This window comes from Phyllobates terribilis, unplaced genomic scaffold (genome assembly GCF_046119375.1).
Source record: "Phyllobates terribilis strain yellow unplaced genomic scaffold, ASM4611937v1 Scaffold_3__8_contigs__length_932513732, whole genome shotgun sequence".
NCBI lineage: Eukaryota > Metazoa > Chordata > Amphibia > Anura > Dendrobatidae > Phyllobates > Phyllobates terribilis.
The window spans coordinates 160,466,176-160,492,514 of NW_027362763.1; the positions used below are offsets into that span (position 1 = coordinate 160,466,176).

Sequence of the window (26,339 nt, forward strand, 5' to 3'; positions counted from 1 at the left end):
CAGGAAGAGAATGGCAGCAGAGCTGAAGGGATCCATCCTCTGCTTCCTCCCTGACCCAGGCGCGCGCAGCTTGATGATGTCATCATGCTGCGTGAGCCTGGGTCAGGTAGGAAGCTGCCGGCAACCAGGAGGATGCTGCAGGGGAGCGAGTTGAGGTAAGTTGTTGTTTTTTGTTTTTTTTACCGCTGGGTAGGGGAGGTGGCGAGAGCAATGATGGGAAGGTGGGGCTGAGGAGAGCAATAATGGGTCTGAGGAGAGAAATTATGGGATGGTGGGTCTGGGGAAAGCAATAATGGGTCTGGGGAGAGAAATTATGGGATGGTGGGGCTGGGGAGAGCAATAATGGGGCTTATGGGGCTGGGGAGAGGAATGATGAAACATAGTAACATAGTAACATAGTTTTTAAGGTTGAAGGAAGACTAAGTCCATCTAGTCCAACCCATAGCCTAACTTGTTGATCCAGAGGAAGGCAAAAAAAAAACATGTGGCAAACACTAAGCTCCACATTGGGGAAAAAAATTCCTTCCCGACTCCATACGACAATCTGACTAGCTCCCTGGATCAACGCCCTATCAAGGAATCTAGTATTTATAACCTGTAATATTATACTTTTCAAGAAAGGCATCCATGCCCTTCTTAAATTTTAACAGTGAATCACTCATTACAACATCATGCGGCAGAGAGTTCCATAGTCTCACTGCTCTTACAGTAAAGAATCCCCGTCTGTGGTTATGTTTAAACCTTCTTTCCTCCAGACGTAGAAGATGCCCCCTTGTCCCAGTCTCAGGCCTCAGAGTAAAAATATCAGTAGAAAGGTCTTTGTACTGTCCCCTCATATACTTGTACATAATAATAAAATCACCCCTAAGCCTTCTTTTTTCCACAGTAAATAACCCCAAGTGTAATAACCTGTCTTGGCATTGCAGACCCCCCAGTCCTCTAATAACCTTGGTCGCTCTTCTCTGCACCCGCTCTAGTTCAGCTAAGTCTTTCTTATACACCGGAGACCAGAACTGTACACAGTATTCTAAGTGTGGTCGCACTAATGACTTGAATAGAGGAAAAATTATGTTCTCCTCATGAGCATCTATGCCTCTTTTAATGCATCCCATTATTTTATTTGCCTTTGCAGCAGCAGCCTGACACTGGCCACTAAACGTGAGCTTGTCGTCCACCAATACACCCAGGTCTTTTTCAGTTACAGTTTTGCCCAGTGTTTTACAATTAAGCATATTATTATACATTTTATTTCCTCTGCCCAAGTGCATTACCTTACATTTATCCCCATTAAAGCTCATTTGCCATTTATCAGCCCAAGCTTCTAGTTTACATAGATCCTCCTGTAATATAAAATTGTCCTTCTCTGTATTGATTACCCTGCAGAGTTTAGTGTCATCTGCAAATATTGAAATATTACTCTGTATGCCCCCTACAAGGTCATTAATAAATATGTTAAAAAGAAGCGGGCCCAATACTGATCCCTGTGGTACCCCACTGTTAACTGAGACCCAGTCTGAGTGTTTTCCATTAATAACCACCCTTTGTTTCCTATCACTGAGCCAATTCTTAACCCACATACATATATTTTCCCCTATCCCCATTGTTCTCATTTTATGTATCAACCTTTTGTGTGGAACCGTATCAAAAGCTTTTGAAAAGTCCATATAAACAACATCCACTGCATTTCCTTGGTCCAGTCCAGAACTTGCCTCCTCATAAAAACTGATCAGATTAGTTTGACAGGAACGGTCCCTCGTAAACCCATGTTGATATTGGGTCATGAGGTTATTCTTCTTCAGATACTCTAGTATAGCATCTCTTAGGAAACCCTCCAGGATTTTTCCCACAGTAGAGGTTAAGCTTACCGGCCTATAATTTCCAAGTTCAGTTTTTGTCCCCTTTTTGAATATTGGCACCACATTTGCTATACGCCAGTCCTGTGGTACAGACCCTGTTATTATGGAATCTTTAAAAAATTAAAAATAATGGTCTATCTATGACGTTACATAATTCCTGCAGTACTCACGGGTGTATCCCATCCGGGCCCGGGGATTTGTCAACTTTAGTGATTTTTAGATGCCGCCGTACTTCCTGCTGGGTTAAGGGCTGAGGAGAGGAATGATGGGGCTGGGAAGAGCAATAATGGGGCTCATGGGGCTGGGGAGAGCCATGATGGGGTAAAGGAGAGCAAGGATGGGGCTGGGGAGAGCAATGATGGGGATGGTGGGGCTGGGGAAAGAAATGATGGGGCTGGAGAGAGCAATTATGGGGATGGTGGGGCTGGGGAGAGCAATTATGGTGATGGGGGGCTGGGGAGATCAATGCTGGGTATGGGGGGGCTGGGGAGAGCAATGATGGGGCTGGGGAGAGCAATGATGGGGATGGTGGAGATGGGGAGAGCAGTGATGGGACTGGAGAGAGCAATGATGTGGATAGAGGGGCTGGGGAGAGCAATGATAGGGATGTGGGGAAGGAGAGAGCAATGATGGGTTGCTGGGAGAGAGCAATGATGGGAGTGCTGGGAGAGGGCAATGATGGGGGTGATGTGAGAGCAATGATGGTGCTGTGAGAGAGCAATGACGGGGTTTGCTGTGAGAGAGCAATGACGGGGTGCTCAATAAGAGCAATGATGGGGTGCTGGGACAGAGCAATGACGGGGGTGCTGGGAGAGAGCAATGATGGGGGTGCTGGGAGAGAGCAATGATGGGGGTGCTGGGACAGAGCAATGATGGGGGTGCTGGGAGAGAGCAATGATGGAGGTGCAGGGAGAGAGCAATGACGGGGGTGCTGGGAGAGAGCAATGATCGGGGTGCTGGGACAGAGCAATGATGGAGGTGCTGGGACAGAGCAATGATGAGGGTGCTGGGATACAGCAATGATGAGGGTGCTGGGAGAGAGCAATGATGAGGGTGCTGGGAGAGAGCAATGATGGGGTGCTGGGAGAGAGCAATGACGGAGGTGCTGGGACAGACCAATTATGGAGGTGCTGGGACAGAGCAATGATGGAGGTAGTGGGAGAGAGCAATGATGGGGGTTTCACTTTGCTTGTACTGTAAAGCCTTGTATATTTTCCATGTGCACATAGCCTTACAGTTAATTGGGGAGAGTCACAGAGACTGAATAATTTATATTATTGGCTGGTGGAGATTATAGTTAATGGGGGGCACAGTGCTGCTTATCACTTTATATTTTGATTACTAAGTGGCTAATAGTATATTAATGGGGGGGTACATATCTGTAGTCAGTAGCGCAGTGTGGGGGAGATGCATGTACAATATATGTGACCTTGTTATTTTCTAGGCTGGAGATCATCGTGACAAGACGAGTCGTGGCTTGGAGATGTCGACATGAAGGTCTGACCAGATGGAGAAGAAGCAACAGAAACAGACTCTGATCAGATGAGACGTCAGAGGTAAGTGCCTGGATGTAAATATTATTCTGCATCTGGACTGTGTGACTTGGAGTGATAATGTTGTCTGTAAAATCTCTTAGGCTGCATTCTCACATTTGTGTGAAATGTCCGTGTGGTGCCAGATTTTTTTATCGGATGGTCCACGGACTCATGGAGTTTTATAGATCCATTCACACATCCATGAAAATCACGGATCTGAGAATGAGATCTGTGAGGGTCAGAGAATGTCCTGTTCTGATCTGATTTTGAGGATCAGAATAGGACATGCTCAATGAGTCTGTAAAACAGGGCAGCACACCGACACTGCACACAGATGCAGGAATGTAGCCGTATTATGTATAGCATACTCCCTTGGTATATAGTGTACTCGCTTATTATGTATAGCGCCATCCTTAGTTATATAGTTTCCTCTTTTATTATGTATAACACTCTCCCTTATTATGTACCATCCTCTCTAGCTCTAGGAGGTCACAGTTGGGGGATCATACTATGTTGGGGTCAGCATACTTTGCCCTGGGAGTTGAGGTGGGGTACAGTAGGGTCATTATACTGCGCATGTGGAGGAATTCACCATGGGGGTATCACACTGTGTTTGGGGGCACTTTTGTTGGAATCACACTTTATGGGGCAATGAAAGAGGAATCTAGGACTTCAGCAGGAGGAAAATTACTATGTAAAGGATGAAAAGTTGTGAGATCCGCTCTTCAGTGACCCCGACAATTATTTACATTTTTTTGTGGGGGGAGGGGGCCCATTTAGAACTTCTGCTATGGGGCCCCATGATTCCTATGTACGCCCCTGTATATACCCCAAAATGGTAACAATAAAAACATCAGTTCAAGGCGCAAAAAATAATCCCTCAGCCAGCCTCAGATCCTGAAAAATGGAGACGCTACTGCTCGTGGACAATGGTTACATTTTTTTTTCTTACAAATTGTGGATTTTTTTCACCACTTAAATTAAAACAAACTATACATGTTTGGTATCTGCATACTAGTACTGACCTGAAGATTCATATTGTCAGTTCAGTTTTAGCATTTAGTGAACAAAGTAAATAATAAAAAAAAAAAAACAATTGTGGAATTGCACTTTTTTGCAATTTCAATGCACTTGGAATTTTTTTTTCCATTTTACAGTACGATATATGGTAAAATCAATGGTGTCATTGAAAAATATAATTTTTCCTGCAAAAAGCAAATCCTCATACGGCTATATTGATGGAAAAATCTAAAAGTTATGGTTATGGCTCTGGGAAGAAGGGAAGGCAAAAAACCCAAGTGCAAAAATGGAAAGTCGCAAGGTCTGAAGGGGTTGAGATTGGTGATGCATCGAAATAAAGCTACAGTAGCAATAATACTGTGTTGGGTTTTTGCAATTATTCTATTTGATAACTACTTTGAAAGGGAACCTGTCACTAGAAAAAACACAATTAATCTGCAGATATGAGGTTGATCTGCAGGTTAATAGAGTTACTAACCTACCCGGCGCCTACAAGAAGCCGGACGCTGCTGGGAGAAAATGAACTTTATTCATCCCGCAGTGTTCCAGTTTCAGTCATGGGGGCGGCGCCGGCGTGGGTTCAGTCACCACTCTGAGAATACAGAGTGGGGGCTGTAACTGTGCCACAGCTAGAGCGGTGACTAAAACTAAAGTTCATTTTCTCCCTGCAGAGTTCGCCTGCATGCAGGCGCCGGGCAGGTTAGTAACGCTATTAACCGGCAGATTAACCCCATAGCTGCTGGATAATAGCATTTTTTTTCTGGTCACAGGTTCCCTTTAAGTAAGGAAAAGATTGTTTAAATAATTTTAAAAAATTTTAGTGGTAAAGCCTGGGAGTGGTAGTGTTCTATCAGGAAGGATGCAGATGTGTGCCGCATACAAAGGAAGTTGTATCTTATTCAACCTCTATTTACATTTTAAGACGAAGCGAAGTTAAACTGTCACATACAGGAAGCGCAGCTCCTCCACTGTAATGATAATGTTATAGGAACCGATTTAATCAGAATATGTAGATTTGTGGAATGTGTGACAACTATCTTCAAAGGCCTCATCAAACAAGAGGCAGAAGGGCTATATTGGCTCCATGCTGTGATCTAAACAGTTATTTCTGGAAGTGCTAAAATGGACTGTTAATTTCCACATGCCATGTAATCTATCAGACTCCAGCTGATGAGTGAAAATCACAGAACAATTTAGAGGCAATTTAGGAAACATGAATATTGAACATTGCTTAAATGTTATATCTGTGATTAAAATCTTTTTAAACATTTAAAAAATACATTCTCAGAAAATCTAAATATCTTGTATATATTCTATACATGTATATATTCTATACATATAGTGTATCTGTTTATGCAGTATCTATTTATCAATTTATCAATCTATACATAATTATTTTTCTCACATATACAGCACCATCATATTTCATAACACTTGACAGACATCTTCATCACTGTCCCCATTGGGGCTCACAATTTAAATTCCTTATTAGTATGTCTTTGCAGTCTATCTATCCCATATCTATCTGTCTGTCTGTCTGTCTGTCTATCTATCTATCTATCTATGAGTTTATATAACTTCTATAGACTTCAATGAAGGCGCTCAAGAATGGGCAAATCTCATTTGAATTATATGGAGTGTGGAGAATCTGTATGAATATGCGCTTATTACAAAGATTGAATTACCCCTTTAAATCCTAAATCCTCTTAAAGGGAATCTGTCACCAGAATTTTCCTCCTAATCTGAGAGCAACATAATGTAGAGATAGAGACCTTGATTCCAGTGATGAGTCACTTACTCTTCTGCTTTCTGTAGTTTTGATAAAATCATTGTTCTATCAGCAGGAGATTATCACTAGAGAACTAGTAAACCTGTCTCTAGGTAGTCAAACATATTCATGAGCTCTGTACAACCCCACCACTGATTGGCAACTTTCTGTGTATGTTGTGCATGAGCAGAAAGTTGCCAATCAGTGATGTGGGTGGGGTTATGCTGAGCTCCTCATTCAGAGAACTACTAGATCTGCAGCAGATAAAACAGTGATTTTATTAAAATGACAGCAAGCAGCCCAGTAAGTGACACATCATTGTAATCAAGATCTCTGATACCTGTTTTTGCTGCTCACAAATATCTGGTGACAGATTCCTTTTAAAACCCACTCACATTCCAGCCACTTATTTATAGCTTTGTACATGAATGGGTATTCCTATCTATGATGACATATTTCTAGACTATGGCCTCACTTTATGTTCCACACTGATATTAGAATGGTGATGAAGAAGTGCTTATATATAATGGCGTCCTATACTCCGCTTTTTAGTTGCATCAGGTGCAGCCACACAGGAGTCCAAGAGTTCAGGAGGTCACTACCACCTCAAAAGCAGGTAGAGAGAATTATGCATTAGGATGAGCTACTGGACTGTAAAGAGCACATAAACTATTCCTGCACAGGGGCCCTTCTCCTGTCTTTAGGTGCTTTCACATTGCATTTAATACACGCTCGGTGGCCATATGTCCAAACCCCCTGCAAAACGGGATTTGGACGTATGCGCCGACGGTGCCATAGACTATAATGGTGCTCGCAGAGTGAACATGCGCTCTACCAAGGAACTTTGGAGGCAGACACCCAGTTGCAGTCTGCTATGTCTAAGTGTCCGCCTCCAGTAGGCGTACACATCCAAAAATGATGCATGGCAGCGCACACGTTCGCTCTGCCGGCACCATTATATTCTATGGCCCTGTCGGTGCATATGTTCGAATCCCCTTTTGCAGGGGAGTTTGGGCGTATTCTCCGACAGGGCCACCGGGGTGTACTAAATGCAATGTGAAAGCGCCCATAGAGCTCTTTCACGCGTCAGTGTCTCCGGTACATGTCATAGGGCTCTTTCACGCATCAGTGTCTCCGGTACATGTCAGATGGCTCTTTCACGCATCAGTGTCTCCGGTACATGTCATAGGGCTCTTTCACGCATCAGTGTCTCCGGTACATGTCATAGGGCTCTTTCATGCATCAGTGTCTCCAGTACATGTGGTGACAGTTTCCACATGTACTGGAGGCACATACTCACGCAGACCCATTCAGATCTATGGGTCTGTGCACGTCAGTGTGTTTCCATAACCATGTGTCCGGGTGCTCTACAAGTAGACATGTCCAATCTTTACACACTTCACTGTCCGCAAAACGTCCCAAGCTGAAGACACATGGATGACATCTGTGTGTCATCAGTGTGACACGTACCGGCACTCGGGAATCAGTGTAAAGTTAGCGCTCCAGTACCTGGAGCCGGCCCTGATCTCCGGTACTGTTTTTTCCGGTACCAGAAATATCAGGACGTGTGAAGGAGCCCTGAGTCTGCTACTGATTTGTGCAGCATCTTTACAGCCACCTGCTGTGCAGGAGAACTGCAGCACCGTAAACACTCCTACTGCAGTTCCCTGCTTATCAGGGTGATGGGAAGCAGAACTGTACAGATAATCTTAAAAGGAGTGCAGCACTAAACCAGTTCAATGGACTTTTTATTCTCTCGCTTGGGATCTCCAAGGTCCTATAGATTCATCATCATTTTAAAATTGTGGAAAACCCATTTAAATTACGGCCTTTGCTATCAAAAACAATTCCAGACTTCTTGGGTTCCTTGGTTCCGCCAATAGAAATTATTCCGTGGGATTACAATTCCCCTACACAGCACTTGTGCACTGCTATTATTAATTGTATTGTGACTTTTATCATTGTACACAAGTGATTGTATCCTAAATCTGTTCCAAGTGGGGTTGTGTACTGCTGGACCCATGTGGTGCATTATTTTCTCACGGCCTGGGCATGCCTGAAGATTCTTGGGCAGGTGAGTTCATCCATAGTCCCACATTAATAAGTGCAAGAGGCCACAAAATCAGCCAAGTCAGCACCATTTTATAGGAATGAGCAAATCTGCCAATATTCTAAGGGCTCATTCGGACATCATATTTTTTCACATACGAAAAAAATGGACCGAGTTACACCAGTGATTTTCACCAGTGTCATCAAAATTTTATCATAATTTGGTCAGTTTCATCAGTTTTATTCACTGATGAGAAAAATAAAAGTTTATCCACCTTCTCCTATCTGTCAATTGAAAAAGAACAACACTAAGATAGCATACAAGTGCTGTCCAATTCTCTGACCCATAGACTTTAATTGCCAAGTTTGATCCATCACTCGGATCAATATCGGACATGTCTCCATGCTTGTGCACGGACCACTCATGGACGGACATGTGAACAGCCCCATAGACTGCCTATAGTACGAGTACTATTTTTGAAAAGAATGGATAGTACTTGTATGCAAAAAAACTGATGTGTGAATGAGGCCTAAATCAAATTCAAAGTTCAGTTGAATTTGGCAAAATTATGGGATGCAAACTTTATTCTGCTCTGGGGTCACTCCTGTCCACAGAGAATAATAAATGTCGAATGCTAAAAAAAAAATCCTCACTTGTCCCATCACTGCCACAACCCATCGTTTGATCGTCCACTTCAATCAGCCTCTTCTTTAACCTGGTATGTGACATCGTCTTTGAGCATCTTCACTCTTCACCGAGTCTTTTGGCGCTGTGATGTCAGAGGCCACAGCGCAGAGTGCAAATGCTCAAAGAGTAAAGGGAAGACTGGACGGAGCGGAGAAATGGATGATGGTCTGTCATTATGGCAGGGCAGGTGAGTGGTGAGGTGGGTATTATTTTTTTAACACCTTTCACGACCCTCTGCTGACATGTTATGGTAAGATGGGGTACCAATTATTATAGTAAAGTGGAGAGCAGAGGTAGCAGCCAAAGACCCCAAATCTGCCAAGTAAGAAAATAGCAGTATTATATATAGGACATGGTGAAAACAGTGGCTTTGTTACAGTTTTTGCCCAGGAGCCTCAAGGATGACCATCCTCCTTGTCAAGTTCTTCAACCAACCCCATCTCTTCTTATAGATATGTTCTGTAGGTATTTGTGTATTAATATTCTGCTGCATTTCTATGTGGTCCAAGAGCTTTAAGACATAATAGACAGATAAGGCTTCCGAGCTACAAGCACCCCCAGAAACCAGCATAATTTCTCTATGAAGTTTACTTTACGGGATATAAATATATCTGACAGCCCAGAGAAGCCTTTGAAATTCTTACTGTGCTTCAAATGACACAAGTGAAGCATAGATGGCAAGTTCAAAGGCTTCTCCCTGCACTGTCAGACATACACTTATGTCTACTTAAGAAAGCATTGCGGAAGACTTGTCCTGATGTCTGCAGGTGTTTGGGAAGATATAATAAGAAAGATAATATGAAAGCTTAACGCCATGCTCCGGGTCATGGAAAGGTCCTGTTGGTCCTACAAGGAACGTCACATACTCAAGTCTGTGTGTATGAAGGCACTGTGAATGTACGGATGCAACATTCATACTAACGGTAAGAGACAAGGAGATGTACAAATGGTAAGATATAGTGAGTAAAGGGTAAGAATATGAAATTGGATAGATGTAAAAACGAGCCTATAAAATTAAAGAACTTTAGAATTTTTGTTAGTCACTTTATCTACATTTGAACATTTATTGGGAATATGATATTGGGGCAATATCAGTACATTCAAGCAATATGCAATTTTTCTTTTGTAACTTGTAGGAAAAGAACAAATTGACTGATATTGCCAATTTTTATCAACATTTTTGGAATAAAATTTTTGAAACATTTTAATACAAAAAGCAGCTGGATCATCCTTCAATGTTTAATATGATACTGTGGCATTTCCTAATATATAAGTATTAGGGCTCAGTCAAACGGCCATATAACACGGACGACGATCACATTGCAATCCTCCGACTGTGTGGCGGCTCTCCTGAGCCAAGCGTGACAGCATGTATTTCTATGCAGCTGTCTCGCGTGTTCGTGTTATACAGTCGTCTGACTGCGACCTTACAAATTCTCTTCCTTGGGAAGAATCGCCCACTTGTTAACCCAAATGGCGGAGAATGTACAGGTCTGGTCACATGTTTCTACATTTATAGAATATGAGCTCTCTGCTATCTGTAATGAAGGATAAACTAAAAAGTGCAGGAGAAGAACCTATAATGGTTATACATTAGTAAGTACCACAAAATAAAAACAAAAACAAAAGATCTATTAACCCATTCACAACATGCGCCGCACATGTACGGCGCATGTCAGAAGCAGGTGTATGGAGCTTCACACAAGCAGACGGATGTCTCTTAGAGAGGAGTTCACATTTATAGGGTTCTGGTATTTTGAGAAACGCCTTATCACGGCTACCAGGTACACATGAATTGGCCAATTTATGCGCTAACATTTCTCATTTATTTCTATTTTCTACAGCAGTAATGCTATTCATATTTCATATATTTCATGTTCACCTACTTAGCGTTACAATGTGCTGCTTTGTTTGTGGGTTGTCATGACAGTCGGGGGTCAGCTGACGACCCCTGTGCCTGTCATTACGGAGTTCCTTTTAAACCATGCCGGTGGCAGGGCTTCAAAGGAGACTGTGATTTCTGCTATATGCAACGATGCTGTGGCATCGCCCTATTTAGCACAAGCGATCGAACTATCGCATCTTCAAGTCCACTAAGGGGGCTAACAATAATATTAAAAAGTAAAAAAAATATGTTTTCAAAAATATGAAAAAATAAATAAATAAATGAAAGTTCAAATCACCGCCTTTTCCCCCATTGAAAATAAAGATATATGGTATTGCAGAGGTTAGAAAAGTCCGACCTATCAAAATATAAAAACAATTAAACCGATTGGTATCCGGAAAAAATTCAAGAATATCAAAATTGCGTTTTTTTGGTCGCTGCAATTCCACAAAAAAGGCTGTAACAAGCGATCAAAAAGTCACATCTATCCCAAAATGGTATTAATAAAAACATTGTCTTGCCCCCCAAAAAATAAGCCATCACACAGCTCCATTAGCTAAAAATATTATGGGTCTCGGAAAATGGCGACTCAACTCAAAATATTTATTTTTTTTTATCGCCATAATCATACTGATGAGGAGAATCATATTGCAATGTCATTTTTACCACAAAATGTACACCGTAAAAACAATTTCCAAAAAACAATGTCAGAATTCTGTTTTTTTCACAATTTCACTGCACTTTGAATTTTTTTTCCAACTTTTCATTATACTATGGGGTAGAATTAATGGTGTCATTCAAAAGTACAATTCGTCCTGCAAAAAAAAAGCCCTCATATGTCTATGTGGACAGAAAAATAAAAGGGTTATGGCTCAGGGAAGAAGGTGAGGAAAGAACGGAAATGCAAAAACGGAAATTGGCCATCGCGAAAAGGGGTTAAAATGAAGATTAAGCAGCCCAACCCTATTAATTGAAGGAAAAAGAAGAAAGAGTAGAGGTAATGATCGAAACCCTTAAATATTTTAAAGCAGATCTTTCACCAGTATATGAGTAAGGACAGCATAATATGGAAATAGGTCACTTTCTAATTAACAAAAACTGCAAAAAAATATCCTGCTATTTGGATCATAGGAGTGGTCAGAAAATACATGTAGTTATCAGTCTTGTGTATTCATGAGATGAGCTCTCTCTCCACTCTAATTACAGATATTGGCCAACTGCTGGCTATGTAGATATAGTACATAGTCTGCCTTCAATGACTAGCACTATGGAGGAGGTGAAGAGTGTTAGGCCGGTACGCAGGAGAAGGGCTTTCTCGCGGCGTCCGGCCAGGCCCTTTCTTGCTGGTCAGTAATTGTCAGCATTTAGGTTTTGTTCTAGGGATTCTAAGTGTGGTTTATGCGTTTCTGCTCATGTGCCGCTAAGCCACACCCCCTTGCGGCAATGTGCCGCTAAGCCACGCCCCCTGCTGTCTGGTACAGCGTGGTTGGTTGTCCTGGGGGGCTGGGGCTGTCTCTAGTGTACTTAAGGGCTCTGTGACCTCTGCCCCGGTGCCTAGTCTATCTCTTTCTAACCTGGGGTGAGGTCTCTGACAGTAAATGCAGTGTGTGAGAGTCGTTGTCAAGGGTTCCTGCTGAAAGCTCCCTAGTCATCCTAGCCATCAATTAGGGCTAGCGGAATGCTGTGAGCAGCACGCTCTACCGAGTCAATTCACCGGTTGGTGTCCACGCCACGGAGGCATCCTTGCTACCGATCCAGCATTCCAGGGTATCGTATGTGTGGTCACATGTGTTGGGTGCTGCAGAGATTCTCCTCCTCTTTAGAAACTTAGGTTCCAGGCCTTTCCTGGCCTGCAGCTATCTGCAGCTCTACACACCGCCATCTAGTGCTCAGGCGTTTCATGCTGCCAAATCCTTCCTGCTCTGCACAGCAGTGTCTTGCAGTGCAGAAGTTTATCAGTTTCCTTTCTGGAGTGTTGTTAACTCCCAGCATTGTACCTAGTTTAGTTACTACTTGTGTGTGCACTTAACACACTAGTTCATTTCCTTCTCTGTGCTTAGCTGAACATTCCTCTGGGACTCAGCTGCTGCAGCTCCTCTGCAGTCCGGTGGACCCCAACGTGTCCTTTTAAGTTTTATTTTATTTTATTAAAGGACATGCCCGCATAACAAAGAGCTTGCCCTGTTCCTGAATACACTGGATTCATAAACTAATGTCCCCCGTAGATGTTAAAGCACTCCTCCTCCTCCTCCCGTCAAAGTTCTTATCCTCTTATATTGCAGACATCATCTTATATAGCACTGTGTACTTACAATTGCACACTTTGACCTTCTACCCAGATAATTCTTCTCTTTTCCATTAGGTCTATGAAATCACATGATTGAAAACTGACTAGCTGAATCCTTCTAAGCTCTATGTAGAAACAGGAAGTCTCTTTTCCCTGCAGAAATCATTCCCCTCTTCAACTCCTGACCCAGCTGCTCCTTCCTCCCCCTGCCAGGGACTTTTGCATTGATGACTCATGCAGGGCAAAGAGACTTCCAGTTTCTTTGCAGAGCTTAGAAGGATTCAGCTAGTCACGTGATGTTGTAGACCTAATGGAAAAGATAAGAATTAGCTGGGTAGAAAGACAAAATGAGCAATTGTAAGTACTACAATTATAACTATATAATATGATGATTGCAATATATTAAGAGGATAAACACTTTGATGGGAGGAGTGCTTCTTTAAATAGCTATCAGCAAAATAAAGCAGCTATCTTGGCCTTCTTTCCTATACACATGAACGCTAACTTGGCCGACCACTCCTGTGTTCTCAGTGAGAGGGCCGGTGCCATATATCTATGGCGGTGGGTGGCTTATTTCTTAGAGAACAAAAGGATTGACTAGCCAAAATAGGACATGTCGGATCCTTATCTCTCCCAACAATCATATGTCTGGAGTTCCTAGACATTGGACTGTTAGCCAAACCCACCAATATCGTCAGATTTGGCTAACGTTGGTCTAATGTTTATGGGGGCCCTAGGTATCCGGTGTATTCTCTTATCGTTCCAAATATCCACAATTGTTTTGTACTGTTTACGCTAAGAGAAGAGCAGACCCATTCCCCCTACATTATGCCATCCTTACATTCCTGGGATAAACATATATATATATATCATAGGGTAGACAATAAAAAGGAAACATTGTAATGGTGGGGTAGCTGTGCTACCTGTGTGAATGGAGAGGTTGTGGACACACTTGCCCACCATTCCATTCACTGTCTTTTGGAGACGTGTGCACGAATATATTGACCAATAGAAATGGATAGATTGGTGGTCTCACAATACCACTATCATTTCATTTACAGGGGGCACAAAATTCCATTTCTGTGAGTAGTGAAAGTCTAAGAGGTTGAACATTTCTCCTTATGCATCTATCACCTATGTTCAGGATAGATAAGAAATTGTATTTGTGGGATAGGATAACCCTTTAAGATGACCAATGGATATTTGGATACATTTTGTCCAGGCTCGAGGGGATGGTACATGACACAGGAGCTCTTGCCCTCTTTGAAACCCTGTACTCGTTATTAGGCTCAACTTTAGAAATATACAGGCGCAATTCATCAATGTGTTTTTGTCAGATTTCTGGCGTAAATCACTTTGAAGTGGCAAAATATTTTTTGTACACCTTTTGATGCCTGTCCCGGCCAAATCCGTCACAATGGGCAGAGCATGCGTGGGACACGGTAAGGTGAAGCCGCCAGACAAATTCTTTAAAAGTTAAGCCACGTAAGAAAAGAAGGGATGGTCAACTTAACCTTAATTATTTTGCAACTGCAGTTGATTTCTAAGCACGGATATGTCAGAGCAGCACAAATGCGTCCAGGGTCAAATGGAAGCACGGTAGGTTAAAAAATATTCTTTATTGTGTCATTTAATACAGGAAAAGTCACACGTGGTATTAGCAAACCTATGCGCTTCAGCCTTAAGTATGGCATAATGCTGAAAGGTGTAGATTTGCTATGATTACGTGTGACTTTTCCTGTACCACAATTTTAAATGATACAATATAGAATATTTTTTAGCCTACAGTGTTTCCAGATGGACTCCAGACGTATCTTATGTAACATTACTTAAACCAGTAAAGTACTTTAGTCCATGACTGGAGATAAATTTCTGGTGAGGCATAAAAAGGTGCATAACAGTGATGAGTGCAATGCTGGTGTCCTTGCACGTTGCTTCTGTCTTCCCCCGGCAGGGATGCCGACATACCGCCGTTTTCACCTAGCCGCATTGTCTATTCTGGGTCTCGCCACGCCTCCTGTGTCCCAGGGCCTGCGCAAGTCATACAGGTCTCCTGGCAGTGAGCTCCCTGTCTCTTAAATAGACAGCACATACCTGATGCGTCCCAGCCAATGGCTCGGAGGCGTTTAGTACTTAAGGCATTTTCACCTGTTGAAAGGTGGCTGAGCAACATTAATATTTAGTTAGTCTGCAAGCTGCTAAGTTCGTTGTCAGGTCCCTGTTCCTGTACCTGTCCCATTTCCTAGAACCTGAATCAGTTCTGCCTTCTGAACCTGCCTACTCTAAACCAATATCTGCACCTGCTACCATTCTGTCTGAACCTGTACCTATACCCTGCGTTCGCCCTGTCTGATTCTGCTATTTGCCTCTGCCTGAACCCTGGGCCAGTCATACTGTCCTGAATCCGGTCCGTCTGAACTAGATCCAATATCCATTCTGGGAGTGATTCTGTTCCTGCCCTATTAGCTACTCTGAGTCCGTAGCTTGGTCCCTTTCTCCTTGGGGTCAGCTGCTGAGATTAAGGGTCTGTCCTGGATTGGTGCTTGGTGACCATCTGCAGCTCAAGTCTAACCCCACCATCAGGGGCTTTAGTGAATAACTAGATGGTCGCTTAGTTACGCCTCTCCAGGCGATCCTGGTCCGCAGCGCAGTGGGTCCACACCCATCAGTACGACAATGAGTAGCATGTGGCTCTTAAAGGGGTTATGCAACCTGGGAGTAAAAGTCTGCAGTCACTCTATGTGTGGTGCCCCTGAGGGTTCGACCGCCACAGGGATGCTGCACTTCTTTAAAGGAGTGTGGTGTTCCTCCTCTGAGGTAAGGCCGGTGTGATGGTAGTGATCTAGCCTTTTGCATCCAACACCACATTTCTCCACCAGAGGGAGCTAGTATGCACTAGGTACTGTTCCCCTCGTTACAGGGAGACTGGGGAACACAAAGTGGTAGGAACCAGTTAGTGGGTGTGGGTGGAGGAACAGTTAGTCAGTGACACTTCTAATTTCATATTTAATAGAATGCCATTTTTGATCTTGGTCCTTTGTTCTCTTTTTGGTCCTTCGTTCATCTTGGTCTCTTGCTGGTCCTTTTGGTTCTGTGTGGACCTGTCCTTCCAAGTGGTCGTACTGTGCTGTCAAAATACTGTGTGTAAAGTGACTTCCCTCCGGGAGCGCAGATCCTGTGTGGGCCTGCACCGAGAAGGGACACAGCCCTCGTACCCTAATCTTAGGGACGAGAGGTAGGTTGCAGACAAGGAATGTCTCAGCCCGGCCAAGGACCAGGATCACGAAGGCCCGGGAGCTTTAGAGTGTGGCTCCCTAGCAAATGGGTCCCGGGGAGGATGCAGACGGAGCGGTGTACGCCACCTGTCCTCGCCTACCTGATCTATTCAGAGGGATTCCGGCTGCAAGAGGGGTACCGGCCCCCGATACCCGACCTCGTACTCTACGTCCAGGACGGGAAAGCCTGGTTAGGCCCTAAGGATCCCGCCGGGCCTCGGATGGAGAGGAATTGCCACCCGAGCCCTACACCTGAGAGGAGCTCAGAGGGAGACCTGGCCTATCTACTACACACGCACAGACGGGAAAGGGTGAAGTCTGTAGTGCAGGAACACTCTGTTCTAGGGTCGCTACTGAACACAGGACTTCCTCGGAGGTAGTCGGACCCCCGTCCCTGGTGGCCGCAGGACTCCGCGAGGAGCAGGGAGTCGCCTTCCCACTAATACATCTGAGTGAGTAAAGCCTTGGAAGTTCACCCCTATGGCCTCCGGACTGTTCATTACGTGCCATACCACGCGACGCGGTGCCCGCACTCCCCGCGCTACTACTACTATCCCCCTCCATCCTGTCTTGCCTTCCCTGAGGCCCTGCTCCGCCTGTGGGGAGCAACGAGAACTTTAGCCGCCATGACACTGGCCTCAGCGGACTGCTAGCGGCGCTGGTGGCCCCTCACCAGACACCACAGGTGGCGTAGTCGACAAATACCACTCAACCCTGAAAGCCCTTACATCTTTTTTAATGTGACGGCCCTGGGCACCGAACGGGTCCAGGCCACGACTGCATCCCTTCAACATCTGACCCGGCTCCGAGTAGCCCCATCTTCCCAGGGCAGGGCTGTGAGCGTCACATATGACATTGTACTGCGCGCTGTGAAGTTTCCCCAGTGCTAATATGCATATTTCCGGCCACATACCGACTAAACATGTCCATCCTCGCTCAATGCACAAGTGAATTGAGCAAGGTAGTCCACATCTAGTCAGCACGTGGCCGCATGTATGCAAATCGCATACTTGTGGTCACATGCCCATCGCTCCTGCCCCCGACACTGGAGAATCCACACAGCGTGCAGTGCATGTGCTATTAGGATTCACAAGTCTACAGTAACATAGAGTGACTGAAGCCTTGCCGCGCAAACCCTTTAATAATTTTGCCCTATCTTACTCCTGCATGCCCATCATTAACACTAGCATATACCAGTCTTAATTGGGCCCACAATATTTACATTTTTCTAGACAGTATCTAAAAAGGAAGATAACAGCAACATATCCAGCACTTCATATACAAGTGGGCACTTGGGAGGTGGCATCACGCTTCTAGAATTCCTCTTTGAATTGCTTAGTCTAAACTCATCTTTGGCTCTTTTCAGAATAAATATTTGACTAGCTAACGTTCAATTTATTCTAATCTGTAAAACACAAATTCAGTTTTATCTTTTTTAATAATTTACTTTTTTTTTTTCTAATATAAAACTAGATGAAATGTCCACTTCACTGAATCGAAACAACTTCCCGTGGTACCGATGCTTCTGTTCTACAGCTACGGATGAATAGGTTAAAGTGTTTTAGCCTGCTGAATGTTATATAATAGTATCGGATAAGACAGAGAAATAATGAGATGGGATTGACCAAAGCAGACAGCATGACACTATTCATAATCTAAATGTGAAAACACATTTTTTTCTCTGAATATGGTCATGAATTCAGTCTAAATTGCATTTACCTGGATTTAATTATAAACTGAAATGTGAAGGTTGAGGAACTGCAGAGTAGGTAATTCTGACTTAAATCATGCTTGATATGGTAATATTAAGAGGTTTCAGAGCATGAAGATAGGGCATCTTGTTTTCAGATAGCTTAAGGATACATTGATCAGCCAAATATTACAGTAAGTCCCTCTTCTGCCACCGAAACAACTCAGACCCATGAAGGAATGGACCAAACAAGATGTGTGAAGGTGTCCTGATGTATCTATCACCAAAGCATGAACAGTAGACCATACTTAGACCTGTGGTCTGAATGGATCAGACTTGTGTTTTCCAGCACATCTCAAAGATGCTAGATCAGATTGACATCTGGAGAATTTGGAGATAAGTCATAACCTTGAATTGTTTGATGTGTTCTACAAAGGATTCTTGAACAAGGGATATTGTCCAACTGGGTGAGAGCACTGCCAGCAGAACATTCTCCAGCAGATCACACGGTCTTGACCATCTTGCCTCCTTCTAACAGTGTATTCTGCTGCCACCCCTTCCCGGGTAAGCAGTGCACACACATACAGTATACAGTAACTGTCCACATGATGTAAAAGAAAATGTGATTAATCAGAGCAGGTTCCCTTTTTCCATTGCTTTATGGTCACGTTCTCAAGCTCATGTGCCTATTGTAGGAGCTTGGGCAGGAAGAGAAAAGTCAGCATGGGCAATCTGACCAGTCTGAAGCTGGAGCCCAAAATTCACTGTGTGCACTGACATCATTCTGTCATAGTAAGCAGTAACTTTTTTTTAGCAATTTGTGCAGCGGTGGCTCTTCTGTGAGCCATCAGTGACAGTGTCCATGACCCTTATGGCAGTTTACTGGTTGTCCTTCCTGGGACCATTGCATGAAAAAATAGAGGAAAAATCGCCCTCACCGTCCTTTAAGACGTTTCTTCTTCATTAGAAAGTTAAAGCATAGGGTTTGCAGGGGTGAATGGAATGCTTACAGGACGACAGCCGTTTCTCACCCTCCCCCAGTCCACTTACAGTCAAATTTGCAAATGTACAAAAATGCGTTTTCCACAAAGGAGAAAGAAATCACAAAATAGGTATTGTTACCGTTGCACTTGATCTAATTATGTACTGAAAATAATGCTAACAGGTTTATTAAATATTTCCCATTGACATAAAATAATATAAAGGGGTTGTCCGGCCTTAGGCTACAAGTCTGCAGTTACTCTATGTGACTGCAGACTTGTGAATCCTCAGATTGCACGCACTGTGAGGATTCTTCGGTGCCAGTGCCATGATTTGCATACATCCAGTCACATTTTGACTACACATGTCCAACCTTGCTCAATACACTTGCATTGACCGAGGCTGCGCTCATCTAGTTGGCACATGACCACATATATTCAAATCCCATACTTGCAGTCACGCGCCTGCCGCTTCTGGTGCTGGCACCTGAAAATCCTCACAGCGTGCAGTGTGCACGCGATGTGAGGATTCACAAGTCTGCAGTCACATGGACTGACTGCAGACCTGTAGCCTCAGGCCAGACAACCTCTTTAAACAATTCTCATATAGACAAAATGCCTCTTGCAGTGGAGTAGTAGTTAAGATTTTGCCGCAAAAAGCATGGACATTAATCTACCTATACAGTCCCATGTTTTGCTATATGCAAACAGTCATATTGTAGCTCTAGAAGAGTTTCATAGCTCATGATACAGCATCCATCTATGTCTAGGGAGACCTACTGCATCTTTATGTGCCTTCAATTCTATAAAAAAATATACAGAGGTATCTGGAAAAAGAACAATTTTGCCATATAACACACGTATTCTTATTCTGAATATCCCTGTTTAATTTCTGCAACAAAATAACTGGAGTATAGCCAGCTACACCAGATGTTCCATTTAAGTAAATTAGAAATAATAAAATTCTCATTCACATATTGCAGTTCAGTTGTTTTTAGTGCTTGCTGCTTTTAGTTAAAGTTACATCATTTTATATATCCCCAATGGTTTTAATAAAGATGAACATTTGCCAACCATATGTTGGATTCAATGAATTAAATTTATTATTCTTTATGCTAATAGACATTAATCAGGGGCGTAACTATAGCGGGTGCTATTGTACCGAGGCCCTGGAGCCTTGGGAGGGGAGAGAACAAAAATAATAATACTATTAAAAAAAAACAATGTTTAGGCCCTGTTGGCACTTCGGCATTGGGGCACACGAGTACTGAAAAAAAGTACTTTGGGAATTCACGAGTACTGAAAAGATGGACCTCTTGGGTCCTTCATAGATTTACGGGTTTGGATGTGACTGCAATATGAGCACCCCAGATGGTTACACTTCTGGTCATTGTACATCTTTTTAAATAGGTCTTTGTTACCTCCATGCTAACACTCTTTCACCTCTCCAGTCCGTCCTTTACTTTGCTGCCCGACTAATCGACCGCTCTCCTCACTACTCCTCCAGTTCTCCCAACTGCAAATACCTTCATTGGCTTCCAAATCCCCAACGTATCCTGTTTAAACTACTAACATTGACCTACAAGGCCATTCATAATCTGTCTCCTCAATATCTCTGAACTAATCTCCCAATATCTTCCAACACGCAATCTCTGGTTCTCCCAAGACCTCTTTCTCTCCTCCACACATTCACACGTTCATACGTTCCTCACCCAATCGGCTCCAAAATCATCTCCCGAGTATCCCTCATTCTCTTGAATTCTGTGACCCAAGACGTCCGATTATCCGCCACACTCTGAACTTTCGGGTGGAACTTGAAAATGCATCTTTTCAAGAAAGCACACAACCTGGAATAACCGACCACACCAGCACTGGAGCTGCCACAACCCACAATCTACTGTCTCCCTATTACCATGTAGAATTTAGATCCGGAAGGGCAGCGCCTTCTCCTTTCTTACCCAGTCTGTCATTGTTAGTTTCTTCACTGTAATTTACATTTGTATTTTGTATGTAACCCCTTCTCATGTACATCACCATGAAATGAATGGAGCTCTAAAAATGAATAATAATAATAATGATAATAAAAATAATAATAAAGAGAATCTGAAACTGAAAAAATTTGTTATTTGTTATTTCTTGTTTTGGAAGTGCCGGTCAGTTTTTCTGTTTCTATGTATTATCTTTGACTGAGCACTCCGCCTCTAGGCCACAGGCGGTTTTAATTGCAGTAGGTTCTTGCCTTCCCATACACAGGCAGGCTTATGTCTCTTAGAGAGGAGTTAACATTTGTAGGGTCCTGGTATGACGAGAAGCGCCTTTACGTGGCTACCAGGTACACATGAATTGGCCAATTTATGCTCTAAGATTTCTCATTTATTTCTATTTTCTAGAGCAGTAATGCTATTCAAATTTCATATTTCATGTTAACTTAGTGTTGCAGTGTGCTACTTTGTTTGTTAGTTAATAAAGAGAATCTGTCACCAGGTTTTTGCTATGTAATCTGAGAGCACCATGATATAAAGATAGAGAGCCTGATTACAGTAATGTGTCACTTACTGGGTTGTGTTTTACTGTTTCAATACAATTAGTGTTTTGTCAGCAGGAGATTATCACTACAGGACTAGATGTCTGGTGCTTCCTAGTCCAACCACACCCCCACCACTGATTGGCAGCTCTCTGTCACTATGGAATGTACCCAGAAAGCTGTGGTGAGGGCTTGTTATACGAAACTTAACAACTGAGCTCTGCTAGATCGGCAGCAGAGAAAAGAGATTCTATTACAACTGCTGCACCCAGTAAACTAAGTGATGCATCGCTGGAATCAGGGTCTCTGTCCCTACATCTTGCAGCTGTCAGATTACATAGAAATTACCTGCTGACAGATTCCCACTAAGTACATAATTTTAATCAAGATAACATGTCATGCACAGTTTCCAAATTAATTGCTACTACTCCCTTGTAAAGAAGCCATAAGTGTATGTTGCTTAACACTGAACTCACTTTCCACATACTGCCCTTTTGTATATTTTGTATGGATTAAAACTTCTCAAAGTTCCTCTTTGGTTATGTGCACATGACGTCTTTTCTACGTAGGCCAATCAGACGCTTCAGGAAACGCCAATGTTTTTTTAACTGAAGCGTCTTTTTTTTTTAGCAATTTTTGTTTGTAATTTCCTGAGAGCTTTTTTTTCGTTGTTTTTGGTTGTAGGTTTTTTTAACATTGTTCCAAAAGTTGATATCATTTGTACTGGTGTATTCTGGACATTTTTAACTGCATTAAATAATGAACAATTTGCTAGTGGCTTTTGAAATAGAAATGCTAACAAAATGCCCAAAATGATGCCCAGGAGTCTTCCCAGCATATTTTGAGCCTTCCCATTGACATGCTTTCTAAGGTATAGAGCGACTTCAGAGCGGAAAACACCTGAAGAATGGTCTTTTTTTCACTGCTTGGAGTCCTTGAAAACCTGGAGTGGTTAAAAGACGCTGAAAAGCCTGATCTACTTATTCAAGTGGGTTTCTGAAGCTAGCCTAACTTAAAAAAAACCCACCATGTGTACATACCCTTAAAGTTCATCTTGCATTTGTTTTAGGAGAAGTCACAAAACTGGATCTAAATTAATTTGAAATACATACCATATTACTGCTATCTATAATCTATGATTGCAAAACGAAATACAGCCAAGATTTTTTTCTTTATCCAATTCCTTATCTATAGGCAGGCAATCTACTATCTCTGTTAAAGGAACTAACTGTTAATTATGACCACATTTTTTTTTTATTTATCTTTTAATACCTAACTGTAGAAAGTGAAAAGATGTCACTACTCACCCCTACTCTTTGTACTTCCATAAAGATTGCTTTTTGAAAGGACCTTTCCCATAATGGTAGATCACTTCCCAACTCTGTACTGAAGTAATGGCTTTTACCATGTCCAACCAAAATATTAAAACAATATGGTCGCTGATCTTCAAAATCTTCACTTTGATTAAAATTTAAATATAGATTTTCTTGAATCCAGATTTCATCAGCAGGCCAAACCTAAAAGTGAAATGTTAGATATAGAGCACATGAGAACATATTAATGGTGATGTTACTGCATCATAGAAAGTCAAACATCATGTTTATATACAATATCATAAACTTTAGCCCCTTCATAACTTTTGATGTAAACTTACATCATGGAGATCGAGAGGGCACGAGAGCAGTGCCCAGATGATCGCCTCCGGGAGCTCATCGTAAGTAAAAGCCAAGCTCCTGTTGTCACAGCCAGGAGCAGTGCCCAGCCCCCCCAGGACATTTAAACTCCTAAATGCCACAATCGATACCGATCGCAACATTTAGGAGGGAGGGGGCTCCCTCTTCCCTTCCAATCGGTGTCCTCGTGACGTCATCGAAAGGGCCCGATCATTGTCTTGGCATGCCAAGGACATCATTATGACCCCCAGCTCTGCCAGCTACAGTGACCTTGTAAGACCATGCTCAGAGCATGGTGGAAGAGACTTCTGTCAGTGAATCATAATGCATTGCAGTGCTGGTGCATTGAAAGGCATTATACCAGCGATCAGAGTAATGAGAGTTAAAGTCCCATAGAGGGACTAAGTAAAAAAGTTAAAAAAAAGTAAAGAAAAAATGTAAAAATATAATAAAAAAATCACAAAATATTTTTTTTTTTAAAAACATATTATACCGATAAATACATATATTTATGTAAAAACCAAAATAAACAAAAAAGTACACATATGTGGTACTGCATCGTCCGTAACGACATGTACTATAAAACTGTCACACTAGTTAACCACTTCAGTGAACACCGTAAAAAAAATGAAACGAGGCAAAAAATGTTTTTTCTTCGTACCACCAAACAAAAAGTTGAATAAAATGCGTTTAGTAGAATGTAAAAAAAAATACAGCCCCGTCAGCAGAGAAATAAAAAATGTATAGCTCTTAGAATATAGTGATGCAAAAACAATTCTTTTTTTTGAAAAAAGTTTTTATTTTAGTTTTAGTTATAGTTTTTTATTTATTAAAGCATCAAAACATAAAAAAATGATATAAATGTGGTATTGCTGTAATTGTACTGACCCAAAGAATAAAGCTGTCTTCTCAATTTTACCATATGGTAAACAGCATAAAAAAAACAAATGACAATTTCTGAATTGCTGGTTTTTATTCTTTCTGCCTCCCAAAAATCCGAATAGAAAATGATCAAAAAATGTTGCGACCAAAAATGATACCAAAAAAAATTTCAGCACGTTCCGCAAAAAATAATCCCTTACTGTCGCAAGAAATAGTGAAAAATTATAGCTCTCAGAATGTGGCTATGCAAAAAAATTTTTTTTTGAAGAAAAAACTGTCTTTTAGTATGTGATAGTAGCCAAACATAAAATAAGATATAAATCTAGTATAGCACCAACTAGAAGAATAAAATTGTCTAACCACTTATACCGCACGAGGAACGGCATAAAAATAAATTAAGTTAATTTTTGACCTGCTGTTGATTTGTTCATTCTGCCTTCCAAAGATCACAGTAAGGCTCGACTCACATTTATCTTGCACTCTACGCTGGGCACTTACATCGAGTTTCCATGTAAATTTCTGAAATACGTGATTCAGATGGAACTACTGGTGGAACATTCCCTATAATGAGGCAGATGGAGACACTATGGATGCAGTCTGAACTGTGATCTGGAGGTTTCCATCTTTTTAAGCATGCATAAAAGTATGGTCGAACACAGTTTTGTGCACTTCTGAAAAGAAGGACAATGTTGAACATAGGCCAGACAGAGTCCCGAGTAACTCTGCTGCCTCATTATAGTGATTGCATTCATCGGGGGTTTCATCTGAATCACGCAATTCAGAGATTTAGATGGAAACCAAAAATGTAAGTGCTCAGAATAGTTCACAAAATAAATGTGATCCAAAATGTTATGTAAAACTCTTCAAATAAAAGCTTCAACTCAATCTACAAAAAAAGCAAGTGCTCACTCAGGTCCATCATTTGTCAATGGAAACATAGGAGGCTTCCAAGTTACTGGTAGCACAAAGGCCCTGGGAAAGCGCTATGGCTCCTCACCCCCAAAAGAACTTCAGTGAATTCTGCACTCCCAAATATTAATGCCCTTCTCCCTTCTGAGCCCCACAATGTGTCTAAACCTCAGTTAGCGTCCACATTTGGCATTTCTGTAGCCATGAGAGCCCGCTTAATATATGGGGTCCATGTCTGCAAAAGGATCAGAAAAGGACATGAATTCAAAAAACATCACAGAGAAGAAACAGGCCTTACCAACACCAGGTCAGATTACCAAAGCACCATGACGCCCATAATTTTAAATCAAGCTGACTGTCCAGCACGATATACAGTACAGACATAACGTTTGGACACACCTACTCGTTTAAAGATTTTTCTGTATTTTCATGACTTTGAAAATTGTATATTCACACTGAAGGCATCAAAACTATGAATTAACACATGTGGAATTATATACTTAACAAAAAAGTGTGAAACAATTGAAAATATGTCTTATATTCTAGGTTCTTCAAAGTAGCCACCTTTTGCTTTGATGACTGCTTTGCACACTCTTGGCATTCTCTTGATGAGCTTCAAGAGGTAGTCACCAGAAATGGATTTCACTTCACAGGTGTGCCCTGTCAGGTTTAATAAGTGGGATTTCTTGCCTTATAAATGGGGTTGGGTCCATCAGTTGTGTTGTGCCGAAGTCTGGTGGATACACAGCTGATAGTCCTACTGATTAGACTGTTAGAATTTGTATTATGGCATGAAAAAAGCAGCTAAGTAAAGAAAAACGAGTGGCCATCATTACTTGAAGGTCAGTCAGTCCGAAAAATTGGGAAAACGTTGAAAGTGTCCCCAAGTGCAGTTGCAAAAACCATCAAGCGCTACAAAGAAACTGGCTCACATGAGGACCGCCCCAGGAAAGGAAGACCAAGAGTCACCTCTGCTTCTGAGGATAAGTTTATCCGAGTCACCGGCCTCAGAAATCGCAGGTTAACAGCAGCTCAGATTAGAGACCAGGTCAATGCCACACAGAGTTCTAGCAGCAGACACATCTCTACAACAACTGTTAAGAGGAGACTTTGTGCAGCAGGCCTTCATGGTAAAATAGCTGCTAGGAAACCACTGCTAAGGACAGGCAACAAGCAGAAGAGACTTGTTTGGGCTAAAGAACACAAGGAATGGACATTAGACCAGTGGAAATCTGTGCTTTGGTCTGATGAGTCCAAATTTGAGATCTTTGGTTCCAACCACCGTGTCTTGTGCAACACAGAAAAGGTGAACGGATGG

The 26,339-nt window shown here is 42.3% G+C and overlaps 1 protein-coding gene across 2 annotated transcripts in view; it reads right to left on the reverse strand.

Moving 5' to 3' along the window:
• The window catches only part of SNTG2 (syntrophin gamma 2), a 1,024,184-nt gene that overhangs the window by 156,808 nt on the left and 841,037 nt on the right, over positions 1-26,339 (reverse strand). For both annotated transcript variants that reach the window (XM_073674230.1, XM_073674231.1), the window contains exon 14: positions 22,865-23,074. In XM_073674230.1, coding sequence (XP_073530331.1) covers positions 22,865-23,074 — 210 coding nt within the window. The remainder of the gene's footprint in view (positions 1-22,864; positions 23,075-26,339) is intronic.